The 19,481-nt window shown below is 50.4% G+C and overlaps 1 protein-coding gene across 1 annotated transcript in view; it reads left to right on the top strand.

Moving 5' to 3' along the window:
* The first annotated feature begins 15,443 nt into the window (after positions 1-15,443).
* SKOR2 (SKI family transcriptional corepressor 2) overlaps positions 15,444-19,481 on the top strand; it is a 45,956-nt gene continuing 41,918 nt past the window's right edge. The window contains exons 1-2 of the mRNA XM_021930106.2: positions 15,444-15,730; positions 17,861-19,481. The exon at positions 17,861-19,481 is cut by the window's right edge and continues 1,036 nt beyond it. Of these exons, the coding sequence (XP_021785798.2) occupies positions 17,908-19,481 (1,574 nt within the window). The 5' untranslated portion in view covers positions 15,444-15,730; positions 17,861-17,907. The remainder of the gene's footprint in view (positions 15,731-17,860) is intronic.

The following is a 19,481-nucleotide window of genomic DNA, read 5'->3' as shown; positions in this document are numbered from 1 at the left end:
TATTGATGCCCAGCAGGGCTAGAGCCTGTCTTCTTCCTTGCACACAGCTCTGGGTGCAGTTCAAGCCCCACACACACGTAGAGGGAAAGGTGAGACCTTTCAGGATGGACCAGGTCAAATACACATTCCAACAGCACGTAATTTAGAGCTTCACTTAAACTGTATGTGTCAGTAGGGTCCAGACATTTGTCTTCTTTGACCTTGCTTCCCACTCCCTTCCAAGGGAGAACACAACTACATGTCTGTGGTTCATTGCTCTCCATTCTGTATTTCCTCTGGACCATGTAGCTGAGTCCCAGCAGTAGGGTGGCCCTCACTCTTTGGTGTGCCTGAGTCTGCCTCCCCAGGTGAACTGGGTATGTGTGATTTTAAGAAACTTCAGGATGCTGACTTCCATGAAGTCTAGGTTAGTGGCTTCTGGGAGGTCAAGGGGAGATGCAATCTGCTACCATAGCCAGAACCTACTTTCCCCACCCCCACCCCAGCCTCTGGGTTCTAACTGTATGATTGCAATAAAGAAGTCACTGAGGCCAGATGTGGTGGCTCATGCCTGTAATTCTAGCACTTTAGTAAGCTGAGGCAGGAGGACCCCTTGAGCTCAAAAGTTTGAGACCAGTCTGGACAACATGGTGAAATGTTGTCTCTACCAAAAATACAAAAATTAGCTGGGCATGGTGGCACACCCCTGTGGTCCCAGCTACTTGGGGAGGCTGAGGTGGGAGGATCACTGGAGCCCAGGAAGTCAAAGTTACAGTGAGTCATGATTGTGCCACTGCACTCCAGCCTGGGTGACAGAGTGAGACCCTGTATCAATCAATCAATCAATCAATGAAAGAAGTCACTGAGATCTTGATGCAAAGAAAAGGAAAACAAGGGGTATGGTATGAGTTTGGCTCAATCCTAATGGCCTGGAGCAAGTTACCTTTCTCTACGGTGATGTTTCTCAAAATACACTCCCCGAATACCAGTTTCAGAATCACCTGCCAGAGATCTGGGTCCCACGCCAAGCTGGCTGAAGGAATCAAAGTGTCTAGCAGTGGGGCCACATTCTCATGTTTGAGGACCATGGTCTAAAGACTCTGAGTTTGTTATCCATCAAATGAAGTAACACAGGCCATAGCTACTTAATGAGGTTATCGTAAGGACCAAAATGGTATAGTGTATGTAAAGTAGTATACGGTCTGGTTTATCAATTAAGAGCATATTTGGGATCCAAACAGACCTGAACTTGAAACCAGATTTTGCCACTTACCAGCTGTGTGATCTTGAGAAAAGTACATCCTCTCTGAGCCCCTGTTTTCATAAGCTGTAAAATGTGGACAGTAATACCTAACTCATGGAAGCCACACGAGGACTAAATGAAAGGTTACATGAAAAATGCTGGCCGGGCGCGGTGGCTCAAGCCTGTAATCCCAGCACTTTGGGAGGCCGAGGCGGGTGGATCACGAGGTCAGGAGATCGAGACTATCCTGGCTAACATGGTGGAACCCCGTCTCTACTAAAAATACAAAAAAACTAGCCGGGCGTGGTGGCGGGCGCCTGTAGTCTCAGCTACTTGGGAGGCTGAGGCGGGAGAATGGCGTGAACCCGGGAGGCGGAGCTTGCAGTGAGCCGAGATCACGCCACTGCACTCCAGCCTGGGAGCACAGCGAGACTCCGTCTCAAAAAAAAAAAAAAAAAAAAAAGAAAAATGCTTAACCCATTCCCGGCACAAGGTAAGTATTCCAGCCATGAACAGTTTTCCTCCTTCCCAGAAGAACACTTCAAACGTGAGTCAGAGTATACTCCCTGCTTTACTACTACGGTGAAACTTACGATGCTTTCCTACAGAACTTCCCAACTTGGTCTTAAGTTTTGTCTTCCATAAGTAATTGCCCAGGCTCTTCCAGTCTCTGTTAAGACAGGCTTATAAACTGTTACTATCTTGCTTATCTGGGACTAATAAATTGGCATCTTGGCTTTCTGTGCCTTTCCAAATATTTGATTCTCTTATATTTCCCCCCACCCCACATCGCTCAATTTACAATCCTAAACTATGGGATAATAGCCCCATCTCCATAGTAACTATTCAAGAAAGCGAAAAATATTTTTACCATATTAACGGAGAGTTCGTATCTAAGGGTATAGCTTCACAGCAACTGGTGCTAAAAGAAATAAAAGGAAGGCAAGTTGCAGGAAACCAAAAGATTGGCTTAAGCTGACCCTGGGAAATCCCTGGCAGCTGTATCCCCCAAAATCGACCTCCTTCAGCCCTGGTCTCAATATCCCATGCCAGGAAAGAAGGGCATAGGGGCTATCTGGGGTGAAGTTTGGATTAAAGTTCCTGACAAACAAGGCCACCTCCTTGTCCCAGGGCCAATTCTAAAGGTTCCATCTGATACTGTGGGGAAGCTATCTTCCCCTAGCAGTCAACTCTTAGTAATCCAAAAATGTATTTATTTATCCTACTGTCAACAGGAATAAATTATATTCTACCTCCCGGTCCTTGCGTTAGGGGGAAAAAAGTGAAGGAAGACAATCTATTTCAGTTGTAATTAACATCGGGCCCGAGGGACCTTTCTGAAATGTCTGCCCTGGCAACATTTCCCCCAGCGTGGATAAAAACGCCTTCATGGAATGAGAGCCTTGGAGATCCCCCGCAGACATCTAACTGGATTCCAAACACGGAAACCCTGAGCAAGAGATGAGTTTCCTGCGAGACTGTCAACTTGCACGCATTTCCGATCCCACCGCTGCCCCCTTCATTTTAGGCCTCCCCTATTGCCTGGGGCAGGGGCCCGATTTTCTTACTTTCACCACACCGCGCTGGAGCGAGGCCCGCACCAGGCAGGCTCCAGGCGGCCAATCTCGTGGCTCGAGAAGGCGCTGTTGCCACGGGGCCCAGTTGCCCGAGGAGGAGGCCGGCGCAGACCCTGGAGAAAGCAACAGGAAGCAACACATATGAAACCCTGGGCTAAATCTTCGGTCCAGGACCCGGGTCCACGCACTTTGCGCCACACCCGCCAGGAAGCTCCCTCGCCCCCGCCCTCTGCCCCCCTCCCGCTGATCCGCCGCGAATTATGGAGTGAGTGCAGGGACCCAGTTCTGGAGTGCCAGGGGTTCTCCGGAACGGACCCCGGGGAACCCGAAACCCGGCATGGCCCTCCACCTCGGTGCACCCAATCTGATCCCGCAGCATTCCCTGCCTCTAGGCTGAGAGAGGGAAGAGGGGGAGGGTAGACAGAAAGTTAAAGACATCCCTTCCCCCACCCCAGCTAAGGTTTGGAACCGCACACCCGCAAGCCGGAGAAACCCCGACGCGCGCCCCGCACTCCTGCCTGGCGACCCGGCTGGGCTACGGGATCTATTGCGCTCCGCGGAGAGGAAATCCTGTCCTTCCACTCGCTTCCTGGAAGAGTTGCTGCTTATGCAAAGGAAGGGAGGAGGGTAGTGTCCGGATGCCAGCAGAAGCAGCCGGCAACCCCGAGCAGGACCTCCGGGATGAAGCCATAGCAAACGGCCCCCGGCATCTCCTAGAGGTCCTGGGGCCCAGCCTAGGGGTCCCCGGCAATGACCTTCCCCGCCCACCTTCCGGGGGCGGAGCCCGGCCCGAGCAGCCCTGATGGAGAAGTTTCCTGCCGCTCCTAGGGGGCGCCATGAGCCGCGGCTAGCGCCCTTTTCTTCCTCCCAGCGAAGAAAGATTTCCCCAGAGCGGCGGCACTAAAGGGGCGCAAGGTCCTTTTCTTAACCAAAACCTCGCTCCGTAGCACTCGCGCTTCCCTTCTCCTTGGAAACTCCATGCTGGAGCTTGGGGACATACAAGCTCCTAACCAAGCCTTCGGACGCTCGCAACACGCGGGAACTTTCTTCCTAGATCCCGCCAAGTTAGGGGTGGGAGGAAGCGCACCGGTCGAGTTTGACCTGCTTGCGCTGTCTCCCTCGATTATGAAATTGAAAGACTAAGCGTGATTTCCTCTGCAACGCTGTCTCCATTTCTTGTCCTGACAGAGGGTTGGTCTCAACTGACATAGTTACAGATGTGGCCTTAATCCCAGCCCCGCTCCCAAGCAGAGGAGAAGAGTGAGAAAGAGGGAAAAGCAGAGGTCTGATCTCTCCCTTCAGATATTCATCTTTCTAGCCAACAGTTTTCTTCTCCCCACACCTCCCCACCACGCGAAAAATTAGTCTCATTTGTACAGAAGCTTCTCCCGGGTACAGGGTCCGGGAGCGTGCAAAGGGTAGCCGGAGCTGAGAGCTAAGGCTGAACCTAGATTTTTCATGAGACTGTGGCAAAATGAAAGAAGAACCAGGGACGGAGGGTGGATACGTGCCATATCGGGCGACTGGATCTGGCCTTAGGGGAGAGAAGCTTATTTAACCCGAAGATTTGCTTCTCAACTGTGGCCCGGCCCCACACCACCGCCACCCCACCCAACAGGTTTGCAAACCACATTTCAAGCCCGAGGGACTCAAGCCCGGAAAGGTCATCCCGGGAGCTTGGACCTGCAAAGCCCAGTGTGTCTGGGAAAGGGGGTCTAAAGTCTTGTTAGACTAGAACGACGCCACTGGGTCACAAACCTGACTCGCTCACGCGCAAGGCGAGGGCCGGCGGCGGTCTGCACGCGTGTGGACTTCGTGCACAGTCGGTCTGCGGTGCCTTCCACCCGCCAGCACGGGGCTGTTCTCTTAATGAATTACTAATGAGTTAAAATTGGGCAGCAGGCTTAATTAAAGCGTAGAGGCAATGTGTTTACCACATTGTAATTGAACTCATTAGGGCTATGGCTTTTTGTTTTTTAAGCAGCCGCCTTCCTTCTCTGCGTCGAATAATCTATGGGAAGCGTTTATTAGAGAAGGAGGGAGCAGAGCAGAAACAGTCCATCAATTCTTTCAATGAAAAAGACAGGACGAGGATGGGGAGGGGGATGCAACGCCTCCATTCCGCCGATGTCTTGGTGGAGCCAAGGCTAAACCGAGGCTTCCTAAGAAGTTTCAAGGGTAGGATGACCCAGTGAGGGTTGCCGGCACTTGGAAAGTTGCCAAGGAAGGAGCTAGGCCGGAGCCTTTAAGGCAAACTTTGTAATACCACACAGGTCTACCGAACTCGGTCTTCATCCCCTTCTGGAACGCTGGGCTCCAACTGGAACCCCTGGCCCGCGCTCTCCCGGACACCCAGTCTGACACTTCGTTATGAGATGGATTCGACTAACTTTATTTATTTATTTATTTATTTATTTATTTATTTATTTATTTATTTTAAAGGAGCCTATGTTCAGCCCTAAAGCTTTCCTTCCTGGGGATGCTGAGAAGGGCTCAGTCTTCTGCATCCAATCTTCCCAGCTCCCCTCCTGGAGATGCACAATAGGTTATCATCTCACCTCAGGTGGTCGTTCCCCAGGAGAGTATGGAAAGGGTGCCCCCTCCTACTGGACTGCCGGTGGGCGGCACAGGAGAAGCGCACCTGCGCGTCCTGGGACAATCCTTATCTTAGGGAGTTCAAGCTGCCGGCCGGGGCTGCGCGCCCCCAGGGTGGATTGCTCCCTCCTGCCCCTGGCCTTACTCCAATTACTAGGCCTTCAGCCCTCGCCTCATTTATGTCCTCCTTCGACCACTGGGCATGGAGGGGTGAAGGGTGGGGTGATGGGGCTGGGGCTGACGCTGCGGTCCTCGCCCTGCCCTTCCCTGCCTGACCAACAGGCGGCGTCAGAGACCCAGGTCTGAGGTGGGGAGCGAGGGGGTGCGGATCTGAGCAAGCTAAGCCGAGAAGGAGGGCGCGAGGAAACCGACCCTCACCCTAAACTTACAAACTTGCCCAGGAGGAGAGTAGGAAGAGCTGAGCGGCTGCAGGAACCGCCGAGAAGGGGAGGGCTGGGACAGGACAGGGTCGCGGTGAAGGACCGGATCGCGAGCAGGAACGCAGAGGACCGCGGGCGGCGGGAGGCGGCGGCTGATCCGCGCGGGGGAGGCGGCAGGCGCCGCGGGAGGCAGAGCGCCTAGGAGCCGCGGACCCTGAGGCAGGAGGGAGGACCGCGAGCAAGGGGCCGGAGACCGCGCGGGCGGCGCGGACAGGTAAGTGGCTTCGTCCTCCGCCCTCGGCCTCCCTTCCTTTGGAGAATACACGGACCAAGGGGACTCCAGGAATTTCTAGCCCCCAGCACAGCCCCGCAGCTGACCTCAACCTGCTCTGTCCCCTCCACTTCAAACGCACACCCATTCCCAAGTCCCCATTCCTCACCATTTGTAAATTTTGTCGGTCTCCTATCCTGTCCATCCCCCACCCCATCCCACCTATCTCCGCCTGACCCGGGAGGTTGAGGTAAATTGTCTCTAATTTGTTGCTAAAAGATTAATTGCAGAAGGTGGGTCGATTTGATTAAGGCAATTAATCTTTGGTTACAGCGTTCTGGTGTCACTTGTGGGCGGGGGGGGAGGAATCTGAAGAGAGCTAGGGAGAGAAGGCAAACGAGACTTTTTGGAGACGCTGTGGAAAGCGGCTCCCTCGCCTAGGACAGCATCCAGATCTTTGCCCCTGAACCCCCGCAGCCCGCAGCCCCCGAGCTCACGCCGGCGGTTTCAGCACTGCCAAGCTCGGACAGCGACTCCCGCGGGTGAGCCTAGTAACTTCCCTGTCCCGGGAGGTGAAGGAACGTAGGCAGCCTCAGGAGCTGACCGGGACGAGGGGTGCACCCCTAGCTCCCGTCTCCGGCTCAACCACTGGGCTTCCCTTTCCCCACTGCTTGAAAACAGGATCCGGCCAAATAGACTCCCCGAAGACCCCAATTCTCAAACCGCCATGGGGTGGGAAAGAGAGAAACCCCCCAAACGTCTCCTAGAAAAGTTCCCAACGCTGGAGTTTTCTCTTTTCATGAATAATTAACGCTGCTCATAAATAACTGATGGAGGCAGTGGAGAAGGGAAGAGGGAGGAGGCGAGCGAAAGCCAGAGCGGCCAAAGAGAGATCGAAGAGTTTGTTAAAGGACCATTAAGGACGGCTTGCTGGGAACGGCATTCCTCCTAGATCACGCAGAGCGGTTCCACCCTGGCGAGGGGTAAAAGCAGAGAGGGGAGGCGCCCAAGAGAGCGAAGATTGTGCTGACCAAGCCCGGGGCACCCTTTCTAGACCCAGTCTTGTACTCTCACCATCCTCTCACACCAACCCAGGGCTCTTCCCAGAGCCACCTGGGACCTTCGGTCATCACCTATCCCCATGTCTGCGCCCAAAGTGCAGAAGTTCTAGGCCAGATAATAGAGGCCCAGGGCTGAATTTGGATTTTGAGCTCTGACCGTGCTGCTTAGGACTGTGGCAAGACTTGCCCAGTTCCCACTAATTTGCATGCACCTCCCCAAAGCTCTCCTCACCCCATCGCAGACCATACCATTTCATTCTTTTCACACTGGCCCAAAGTCTTGAGACTTCGGTTTCCAGCGTGTTCATTCCCACCTGCTCACATCAGAACCCTCAAGAACACAGTCTTTACAGTGCTCCCCCCAAAACTGCTTCACCCTCTCCCACTGCCCTTCCACCATCTCCAATTCCGGACTTCGTCTAAAGGTCTGGAGCATCCTGAACTCACATCTTGTATCCATCCCAGCTCTGCACTGGGACTCGTGAGCAGGGATCTCAGAACTTGGAAGAAAGTCCAAGAAGAAACCCTTGCTCCTAGGCTGCAGGCATATGCCAGGGCCTTTTGGCTCCTCTAGGAAACACTGGCCTCTCACCAAATAGACAGCCTCAGATGGCCAGTACATGTTTTTAGAGTGAAACTCCTGAGAGTCCCTTGGCCAAGCAGCCAACACAGTCCTTCACAGGGGCTCATGGAGGCCATCCCACAGCAAAGCCATGTCTTTTCCTAGTGCAACCGGGCATAGAGCAGTATCTTCCCAGGGCATCGGCCCAGGGAAGAAGATACTGTAGACTGCACCAACCACCACTAGCTGTGAGATGAGGTTCTGACTTAGGAGGTAGGAAGGAGCCTCTTTCTGAGCTTGACCATTGGTCAACAGCATCCACCACATACACTTCCAAAATGACCATCTCCTGACCTCTGGGTATGCCAAAGGTCAGACTAACTTCTGATATTTCTGGGCTAGCAGCTGAGAGTAGCTTCCAAAGAGAAAAATTTGTGGCCAACCCTCATAGAATCTACGCTTAGAATATTTGTAATGAGAATTTTCTCTTCGCTTTATGTAATATATAAGAAAACACTAAAACCAATTTTATTTTCTCAACTACCTCCTCCCCACCTCAACACTTCCATACCCTGAGCTCTACCTTTTAAGAACAGGGAAGTTCTGAATGGGAAAAGAAAATGGAGGGAGAAGAGGAAATTCTTAGGGAATTGTCTCTCCACCTCAATAGGGACATACCAACCAAGGAGGATAGTTGTGAAACTAGACAAAGGGGTAGGAGGAAATCAGATGAGGAGGAGGCTAGCCCTGGAGCCATGGGTTGTTTACTTCTCATATAAAATATAACTCCCCCAAGCAGGAAGTTACTGCAAACAAGTATCAATAATGAATGAATCTCCTGTAATAAAATACTTACATAATTAGCACAAGTCAAGTGGCTGCATTATGTTAACCTTTTGCAACTCTGAGCTGGAAAATTTTGCTCCAGAAACCCTCAGAATGCTGTTTTCATTCTCAAGAGAGGGTGAGAACCAAGCGCTCACCCAGCCTTCCACTGTTATGATATGGTTTTCCATTTCTGAACCAGGACGTAAGTACTTCTGAAATATAACAGAAAACTCTCTTTGGTGAATTCAGAACAGTCATTAACATTCAGTTTTAAGTGAATGTTAACAGTAAATAAAGAAATCTCTTGATTGTAATAGTAGTAACAAAGCAATAATTACCCAGTAGGTGGTCATCAGTAATGATAAATGTATCATTATTACTGTGTGAGTCTGGGAACTCAGTTTTGGAAACTACTTCAGACTTTTTAGTAGCATGGCTGGTTACAAAGCATTTCTTAGCCTGCAAAAGCCATATAATTTTATACACAATTTAGGTGAAAATAAATTTAAATCTGTATATTACATTTTTAATTTCAAGTTAGTAATTAAAGTTGGTTCATTATATCTCCTCTGAAACCCTCAGTGCTCATCTCCATGGTTTGTTTGTACAATTTGTTTCTAAGACACCCAAGGTTACACAGTTCTAAAAGATGGAAAATTTAATTATTTGCCAACATTAAGAGTTTGCCGATGATATCATAATGTGTCTTGAAGAAGTTTGGGATGGTATTGCCTTTGGTCTGTTTAGCTGCGCTTTCACTTGGAACCCCTTAAGCTACATGACCGAAAGCCTTTTTTTTACTTAAAAAATTTCTCCCAACATTCTCTCTGCATATTCACTGGTTGCTGTATTTTCAGGGAAAAAAAATCAATGACTCAGATTTCTATCACCTTCTTCCCTGGGATTTACTTTGCTAATATCTAATTTTATCTTTTGCTACCACTGAGTTAAAGTGTGCAGGCAGGAGAGAAGCTGAAGGCATTCTGCTTATTGGGCAGTCAGAGAACACATGGTAGTTTAATAGTGCATTAGGTAATGGGATCAAGCTTGATGGCAAAGTAGAAATTTTTCAGATGAGTTGAGTGATGGGGGACAGTAAGACAGGGAAGACAGTAGGAAAGGGAAAAAGGAAAAGCCTTTATTTCCTTAGGAAATAAAATCCAATGTTCCTTCCACCAGTGTCAGCTGGGGAGATACTAAATGTACATCTCTCTCATGACATGTCAAGTACAATCTACAACCCCTCCCCCTACGCCCACTCCTTTGCTTCCCCTCCCCAAGCTTTAAAAGGTCCTGCTCTCCACACCCTCTCTGCATCCTCGGTTTTAATTACTTCTTAAACTGGTTGCTTGAAACAAAATAGCCAGTTGTAAAATAAAATAAGCCCTAGGCCTCATTTCTCATACTTAGTGGTAGTTGGAGTCTTCGTATGATTAAAGACTCTTTTGCAGAAATCCAACCAATTACTTGCTGTGGTTTCATCTTCCACAATCCTATTTCCTACTCCACTTTCTCCCTCTTCCTTTCTCCTTTTTTCTCCTCTCCCTTCTTTAGGAGTGACAATCAGAAAAGGCAAGCATCTTGCCTTGTTATTCATTATGATAGCAGCATCTTTGAGATGCATCTTTGCCAATTAAAACTCCATGTAGATGCCTTATCCTTTTGTTGTAGCGGCCTAGGTTATTCAGGAGCAGAGACAAAAGCCTGAAGTGATGTGATCTAAATGAGCTCCGGGGTTTTCCAGCTGGGACCACCTCCATTTCAAAGGACCCCCTCCTTCCCTATATAGGGAGGAGGTGGGTGGAGAGGGCGGGTACTTATGTATACACATGCAGAGAGACAGAGAGAGAGTGAGAAAGAGAAAAGAGAAAAGGGAGAGAGCCTAGTGGGCTTATTCCCTGTGCCAGTGTTTCTCTTTGATGCATATTCACAGGTGTGTTCAGGGATTGTGCATCTATGGGTCTGTGTGTAACCTCAGATATTTTGTGTGTCTTTGAATTTTATCTTGTTCAACTAATATTTGCTAAGTGACCACCAAGTTCACCAATTTCACCTTCCATTCTGGATATTATTACTTCATGGAAACGATGTGCACCTGTGTGTGCCTTTCTGTGTTTACAGGTTTGGGAGGACTTATAAGTGTTCTCTGTTACAATAAAGAAAGGCCAATAGCAACTGTTTCAGTTAGTCCCTGTGAACTAAGGGTAAGAAGGGTAAGAATCTTCTCTGCCACTTACCCAAATGCAAGCTTTCTTGTGAGAAAGATTTCCTCTGATTAAGGAAAACCAAGTCTCAGTTTCTCCTCCCACCATCACTATTTCTTTAAAAGGTGCTTGTTTGAAGTGTAAGAACTCACTGATTCCCATAGTCACTGGTGCATGAAGAACTCAAGGGATCACTGGGGCAGGAATACAGGTCCTTCAAAGTATGCTCTGTTTCCTTCCCAATTCCAGTTTAGAATATTTGGTTTGTGCTCTCGTACTTCTCTTGGACTGGGTCCTTGTTTATAAACAATATTTCAGAGAAGATTCAAAGATCCAGTCAGCCCCAGGATGCTCAGAGCCCTTTCTAATTTATCCTGTAACTTCCATCATGAATAAATCTTGAGTTTGCTCCTAGTCCCTGGTTTGCTCCATGCCACAGCTGGAGCAATAAAGGGAAAACCAGGGAGTCTGAGCCGGGCTGCAGAAAGCTTTTTAGGGTAGAAAGTGAGAGCTGAGGGCTATCAGCAATCGTTATCATTATGGCCATTATCATTGCTAATCTTTATTGTCAATCTACTTAAAATGGGTTAAACAAATGCTAGCTGGGGTTCTGGCCAACTGCATATAAAATAAAGACTAGACCAATTAAAGGCCAGATAAAATTTTAACAAAAGGACTAATGTTCCTCCAGAGAACTTGGTTCCCTCTCTGCTCATCACTAAGCTAAAATGCTTTTGATATCTTTTACTCTGGAGCTATTAAAGATTTCTAATGTATCTTGTAACAGGACAGTCCTAGCTCTTGTCCCATTCTCTGAGGAAAATGCTTTTAAAACTACCACGTATTAAATGACTACTGTGTGCCATGCACTTTGCATATATGATCTTATTTAATTCTCACAACACCCCTGTGGGCTACCTATCAATCTCCTCTTTTGCAAATGAAGAAACTGGGGCTTGGGGAGGTGAGGTATCTGAGCAAGATTTCACAGCTAGTCAGTGATTGAGGAGAAATTTGTACCCAGTTTCATCTGATTCTGAATCCCCAGTTCTTTCCAATATACCAGAATTCTTCTGATCCTTCCAGTACTGCCAGTCTTCCAGTTTCTTTCTGGGCCATATGGGTCATCTTTTGCAGGGCATTTCTTGCCCTATTTGATGCAGAAATGCCAATGCCAGGGACACTTCCATCAGGGAGATGAGAGCAGTAAGATTTCTGCCTAAGACCTGAGAATGGGGTAAGAGGGAGTGGGAGAGAAGGATAGAAGCTGTTTTTCTGACCTGTAACTGTCATGAGTTCCTTAACATCCAAGCTGGGAGTGGGAGGAGAGGGCATATCTGGTGTTTCAGATTGTAATGAATTTTTATCGAGGCTTTTATTTTCCTTGCTGTCAATGCAAGGAAGGGGGTGGGGTTGAGGAAGCTGGATTGCTCAGTCCTTGGAGATGGGGCAGGTGTGGGAGAAGTAGGGGGTGTGGCTCTGTGTTGCCCCTTGCCCGCCTCTTAAGTCTATGAGGCTCTGCTCGAGCCCGCCCAGAGCCGAATCTAGGGCTCGATTACAGGCTGGGAGGCTTCCTCCCGACCTTGAACACAGTAGGATTCGCTGTGCTTTAGAACGATGCATCTCGTCAGCACCGCGGACAGTTCCCATGCCGGGTTTTGTTGTGGCCTCATATCCCGCAGAGTTCACCGCCGGCTCGGAAACCGACTTAGTCCCAAGTGGAGGAAGCTGGGCCCAGGTCCGGCTGAGTGTGGGTTCGCTTCAACCAGTTGTTTAAATTTGTAGCTGGAAGCTCATATGCGCTGCTGTGCTGGCCTCCTGCTCTTGCTTCCAGGCGTCGCCTCTCCAGTTATGAGGAGGCCAGCTCGGTTTGTGGTTTTCCTCTGGGTCCCGCGTCTGGGCTCCTTTACCTGTCCTTGGCCTGGGTGAACCGCAGCCGCCCGGAACGGAGATAGGAGTGGAAATGCTCTCCTCCATGTGGTGATAGATCATGAAAATGGGTGACACCAGTTTAACCAATAAAACAATTTGAATCAATTAGCCGGCTGAGGAGAGTCCCGACGTGTAAAATGCACGTCAGTTCGAAGAGGAAAGCATTGATTAACTCGGGTTCAACCAGCCTCCTCTCGCCGCCGCCGACTCCTCCCTGAGCCTGACAGTGTCCCAGGGGCCAGGACAGGGACTGGCAAGGACTCCACAAAGGATCAGCAGGAGACTTGTTCAAACTGAGGAGAAAACAAAGGGTCACAGAGACAGTGGGTGGCAGAAGGTTGCTCGCAGACTCAAAACATACCAACAGGCTGTGATTCTGCAGTCCAGCTCTGGTCTCAAGATTAACTGGGGGCATGTGTGAAGTCTTTGAACAACTGTTATCCACTTTTACCTTCCAAAAAAGTATAATTGGCCTGACCTTTTAAACAGGCACCCTAGACTCACAGTGGAAATAAAATACTGTACTATTCTTAGAATTGTGTAAAATTATTTAACCTAACACTACGCATTTCTCTTTACAATGAAACCTTTTTCTATTAAAGTTACATATCCTGTTTGTCCTGTAGGACGGGGGCACTGGGGAAGAAAGTTACAGGCTTGTATGCAGTAAGCCCAGAAGTAATTTGTAAATGTTTCTGTTTTAAAATTCAGGTAAGGAAGTGGCTACGGTGCCACCCAGATGTGGATTCACTCCTTAGGGTAACCTGGAATGGGAGGGAAGGCAAAGATTCGGCCCATTTCTCTTTTCAAATAAATCTGTTTATGAAGACACTCTTTTTTAAAAGATAGAGATCTGTAAGAGGAAGAGGAGCTTTGTGGGGTAACAACGGGAACTATACAATCAAAACTGAAGACCTCGTAGTGCTCCCTCCCCGGCAGCAACCAGATATTTCCCTGTGGTAGTTAGTGAGGTGATAGGACTTCTCCGTTCTTCCCGCTCTCAGTCGTAAAATCAGTCCCATTTCCAGGGTTCGTTTCCACATGGCTCAAGCTTTCTTTCTGGCAGACTGGGGACCGGGAACATTTCCCTTTGTGGGAGCCCCTGACCCCAGAGAGGAGGCAGAGAAGGGGAGAAGAACCAGTTTAGCCCTGAAACCTTCTAAAGAGCACTGGGCCCTCAGCCTCGGAGAGAAGGGATTTTTGAATGGCAATGGCGCGCTTTTGGCCAATGGGCTGTGTAGGCAGAAAGTGTGAGTTTTCCTTATTTTTAGGATGGGAGGCTTTGGGGTATTGGCGGGGGAGCACTAGGTTGATCTCAGCCCCTTAGGACAAAGCCCAATTTGTGCCTTGAATGTCTTTAGAAACTAGAAGATGGGTGAAAAATTCTTTCATTGCCCGTTGAAACTTATGCCCAAACGTTTCCATTTTCATGGCTCTGTAACTGTGTTTTCAGGATATTAATTTAAAATAGCCACAACTCCTGAGCAACAAGCCCCTCACGTTTCTGTTCAATTTACTTTCCTTGGGTTTATTAACCTTTGATGAAGTGTTAAGATTTCATGTTTTTGCTCTTGTATTTAGGAGTGGTGTGTTGTTGGTGCTATGACACAATCTGGGTGGGCTTTCAGCTTGGTAGAGGTTTTTCCATCATTTCCACAATGCTAAGACTGTTTCGCTAGGCAGCAATTGAAAATTCAGCTATGGCAGTAAAGGAAAAACTTAAAGGATTTCCCAACCCCACCCCGAGCCGGTATCCTTCTTAGAACATACTCCAAATGAATGGTTTCTTTCCTTTCTGATAAACTAGCCAGTGGTCGTTTTTAGTCTTAACAGCTGGTCAGTTGGGAGGCACAATATTGACACTTCATTAACATACTAGGGTGTGCCTCATTTAGGGAAACTATGAGGAAATGTTTTCTTATCCTAGTCTTTATTTTAGGGGAGGGGAGCATGCTTCTACGTGTTTTCCTGATTAAATTTATTTATTTCTTCAGGAAAATTGGCAACTTGCTCAAGGACTGATCCATGTTAGGGACCTCCCTGCTTCCCCGCCCCACCCTTTCCTTGTGCAGAGGTAGCCTGTATGGATCTTGTAAAATGGGTTAGAGGACAATTCTGAATGCAGTTTGAAAATCGATGTGCACATGCACATATTGGGGTCCTCACCTAATGGTACACTCCACAAAATAGAGAAGGCTGCAGTGACTCTGCGTTGTGTCCTATAAAGCAAACATATGTGCCAAAGTCGGGGCACTCCAAGTTTTTAGATTGGGCACCCTATGTGGAAACTTCTCTCCGTTTTCTCATTTCATAGCGTTTTAAAGGAGTCACTGAAGCTAATTTATTCTCCGGCTGACTGTGGATTCTGTCTTTAGAGACACAGAGCAGCTTTGCATCGTGTACCAGAGGGATCATTCATGAAGGAGGGTGACTCAGAAATGAGGGGAGGAGACAATAACGGGCAGGGATATAGTTAATTTGGAGGCCTCCCTCTAGAATCCGGGGCCTCCTGGATCCAGGTCCCGGGATGCAGGCAGACTGCTCGCTTTCCACTCCTAAATCAGATCTGCGGCTCCAGCACCATTGCTGCAGTTTACTCAGGGATTGAGGAGGTTGTTGTCAGTTGCGAGTTGGTTAGGTTGGTAGCTTTCGTGCCTGCTGAGAAACGATCTCTCTATTGCTCACGCTGGCTTTCGCTCTCCCCCTCCCTCCCTGTAACATGCCAGCCCTTTAATGTGGAGTGTCAGGGAGATGGTGACGTCACCCTGCCCGCTGGGTGGCGTCCCCTCGGTCCCACACGAGTTCAGAGACAGAGAAAGGCTCTGTCAGACTGCGCTCCACTTGGGGCTCTCCTGCCCCAGGTTTCCGCGTGCCCACACTTTCTGCGGTGGAGAGGACGCCCCGCCGCAATTCAGGCCATCATTCTCCCCAGGCCCGGGTTAGAGCGCCATTCGCTCGGGCGAGAGCCCGGATCTTCGCGTGGAGCCCGCCGGAGTCCCACCCGCTGGATACGAGGACCCGCTTGGATGCTTCGCCTCCGAGCGCCCTCAGAAGATGGGCCGGCAGCCACACGCCTAAAGACACCCAGAGGTTACCAGGTATTGCCGGAACCGGCCGCCCCGATCCGGCACACAGCTTGCAGTGCACTATTTGAGATCCCCAGCGGTAGGATTTTCCGCGTTAGGTTGAGGGGCAGCAGTGGGCTTCCGTGGTGACTGGTTTGGGAGTCGGGAGAACTAAGTTGGGGGTGGGGGGTCTTTGGCTCTTGGGCAGATAGGGAAGTTCTCCAGCTTCCTTTCTCAGTTCAACTAACTTTTAATTGTCTCTTCTCCCCTCCCCACCCCTCCAAAAAAATAATGCCCCAGCCTAAACCTTAATTGTGTCTCTGCTCTGACGGGAGTTTCTGGGAGGGCTTGGGGTAAAAGTAAGGGGACGCTTCTGCCTGGTCTACTGCTGCTAAGGCTGCGAGTCCTTAATGCAGAGCCAGTTTCCCGCCCCGGCTGGCCAGTTGCGCGCCTTGCTGGGGAGAGAGAGTTGGAGTTATCCCAGGGTCTTATTAAGAGAATATGAACCTTGTTTGGAAGGGAAATGAGCATGGAAGGGCCACTTGGCGAAGCTAGTGTTGGTTGTATCAGACTCGGCTGTCACTGAGCCTTGAACTGCCATGTAACGCCTTGTCCCCTGGAAATATTGTCTCTGATCCACCCGAAGTGACAATCCAGGCTTTCCTCTCCTTTGATCGCGTCGAGGTTTGTTCAAGCTTCCTGGAGGCCGCCGAATGTAATGAGAGCTGAGGATCCAGGGGGCAGCAGGGCAGAGGCTGCTCTATAGATGCCACAGGGGCCCAGAGAGAGGACACGGATAAGAAATTGTGTGAGGGAGTAAGATCGTGTACCCTCTGAAAGCACTGTAATAGGGAACTCGCTGTACGTGGCCAAAAGGGGCCATGCTATGGCCTCTGGTGATTTTTTAGGGCAAAGCATAGCCTTGGCCAATGCGCTTGAAATGTAGCTGTGGAAAGATCACTGTTTGTTCTCCTAGGGAGTGAGCCACTTTCCTTGTTTTCGCTTAGTGGCATTGTCGCAAAAATTTCTTTCCGCTTCCTTTTTCTGGATTTTCAACTTACTGAATATTTTCCCTCATTGTGGCATTCTGTTGACTGGAGGTGAAGTTAGAAATTTTACCGCAGGCTCAACCTGGGATTTCGACTTTCAACACTCCCAAAGATTACCTAGTCCTCCGATTAGCTATATGGTGGGGCAGCTTTTCCCCATAAAGATACAGAGATATCGAAATAAATTAGGGGAAAAAAGTCACAGAAGGTGGTACACATCAAGCTAAAAAATTTGACTTTTGAAGTCTGCCAATGAAGATCCCCAAGAATTGTTCATTTCTGTGTACTGTTTCTGGGTTTAACACCCTTGCCTGTACTTACTTTCTTATTGTCATGGAAATGACAGGAAAACCGTTTTTAAATGATTACCATCTTCAATCATGTTTTTAAGCTACCTACCTATCTGAGACCAGAACCACTCAGTTCAGCAAGCAGGTTTTTTAAAAACTGAAACATCCTATTTTGGTGCAACTGTGTATACGACATTGTATATTTTTCACTTTTTCAAAAAAATTATAATTACAGTAACAAAATATCTAATGGCAAGGATGAGGGAGAAGGGATTTCGTTTTGCTTTAATGACCTGCGTTTCAACCAATAATGAATTTCCCCAAGGAAACCACAGATACCATGAAAATAACTTTTTAAAGGGTTTTTGGGGTTACTTTTTAACCAAAATCAATCTATCTCCAAGCAAATGAGAATTATATCTCTTTAAATTTGAGTTTCTATGCCAAGCCCGTTTTCCATAACTTTTATAATCTGTACTAGTTACAACTGTCATTACTACCTAATTTCTAGCAGGCAAGCCATTTTATTCCAACAGCTTCTATAAATCCGGGATAAGGTCCTGGGTTTCTTAGGAATTCACTGCTTTTGAGCAAAATACATAGTTAATTCACTTTAAATGTTTAGAAGTGCAAATTCCTGCATTTCTAAAGGATGACCTTGAAGGAAATTAAGAGATGACTTTCTTGTGTTCAACACTTGGTCACTTTTTCCCGTAATAACCATGTCTTAGAAAGTTATTCTAATTCTTTGGTTAGCGACCCACCCCACCCCTCTATTTTAGTCTGAAAAGGCTCAAGTCAACGCTTTCTCCTTTCCCTTCCAGTGTCCAAGGCAGACCTGTAGGGCTCGGCCCGGGGTTCTGCGGCGGAGATGGCATCCAGTCCGCTGCCGGGGCCCAACGACATCCTGCTGGCGTCGCCGTCGAGCGCCTTCCAGCCCGACGCGCTGAGCCAGCCGCGGCCAGGGCACGCCAACCTCAAACCCAACCAGGTGGGCCAGGTGATCCTCTACGGCATTCCCATCGTGTCGTTGGTGATCGACGGGCAGGAGCGCCTGTGCCTGGCGCAGATCTCCAACACTCTGCTCAAGAACTTCAGCTACAACGAGATCCACAACCGCCGCGTGGCGCTGGGCATCACGTGTGTGCAGTGCACGCCGGTGCAACTGGAGATCCTGCGGCGTGCTGGGGCCATGCCCATCTCATCGCGCCGCTGCGGCATGATCACCAAACGCGAGGCCGAGCGTCTGTGCAAGTCGTTCCTGGGCGAAAACAGGCCGCCCAAGCTGCCAGACAATTTCGCCTTCGACGTGTCACACGAGTGCGCCTGGGGCTGCCGCGGCAGCTTCATCCCCGCGCGCTACAACAGCTCGCGCGCCAAGTGCATCAAATGCAGCTACTGCAACATGTACTTCTCGCCCAACAAGTTCATTTTCCACTCCCACCGCACGCCCGACGCCAAGTACACTCAGCCAGACGCAGCCAACTTCAACTCGTGGCGCCGTCATCTCAAGCTCACCGACAAGAGTCCCCAGGACGAGCTGGTCTTTGCCTGGGAGGACGTCAAGGCCATGTTCAACGGCGGCAGCCGCAAGCGCGCCCTGCCCCAGCCTGGCGCGCACCCCGCCTGCCACCCGCTCAGCTCTGTCAAGGCGGCCGCGGTGGCTGCCGCGGCCGCGGTGGCTGGAGGCGGGGGTCTGCTGGGCCCCCACTTGCTGGGTGCGCCCCCGCCGCCGCCGCCACCACCGCCGCCCTTGGCGGAGCTGGCGGGTGCCCCGCACGCCCATCACAAGCGGCCGCGCTTCGACGACGACGAGGACTCGTTGCAGGAGGCCGCCGTAGTAGCCGCAGCCAGCCTCTCGGCCGCAGCCGCCAGCCTCTCTGTGGCCGCTGCTTCCGGCGGCGCGGGGACAGGCGGGGGCGGCGCTGGGGGCGGCTGTGTGGCCGGCGTGGGCGTGGGCGCGGGCGCGGGGGCGGGCGCCGGGGCCGGGGCCAAAGGCCCGCGCAGCTATCCAGTCATCCCGGTGCCCAGCAAAGGCTCTTTCGGGGGCGTCCTGCAGAAGTTCCCGGGCTGCAGCGGGCTCTTCCCGCACCCCTACACCTTCCCGGCCGCGGCCGCCGCCTTCGGCTTGTGCCACAAGAAAGAGGACGCGGGCGCCGCCGCGGAGGCCCTGGGGGGCGCGGGCGCAGGCGGTGCGGGCGCTGCGCCCAAGGCCGGCTTGTCCGGCCTTTTCTGGCCCGCGGGCCGCAAGGACGCCTTCTATCCTCCTTTCTGCATGTTCTGGCCGCCGCGAACCCCTGGCGGGCTCCCGGTGCCCACCTACCTGCAGCCCCCGCCTCAGCCGCCCTCAGCGCTGGGCTGCGCGCTCGGCGAAAGCCCGGCACTGCTGCGTCAGGCCTTCCTGGACCTGGCTGAGCCCGGCGGCGCGGCTGGCAGCGCCGAGGC

The sequence above is a fragment of the Papio anubis genome, chromosome 19, assembly GCF_008728515.1.
Source record: "Papio anubis isolate 15944 chromosome 19, Panubis1.0, whole genome shotgun sequence".
In the NCBI taxonomy this organism is placed as follows: Eukaryota; Metazoa; Chordata; class Mammalia; order Primates; family Cercopithecidae; genus Papio; species Papio anubis.
This window is presented reverse-complemented; position numbering and strand designations above follow the sequence as displayed.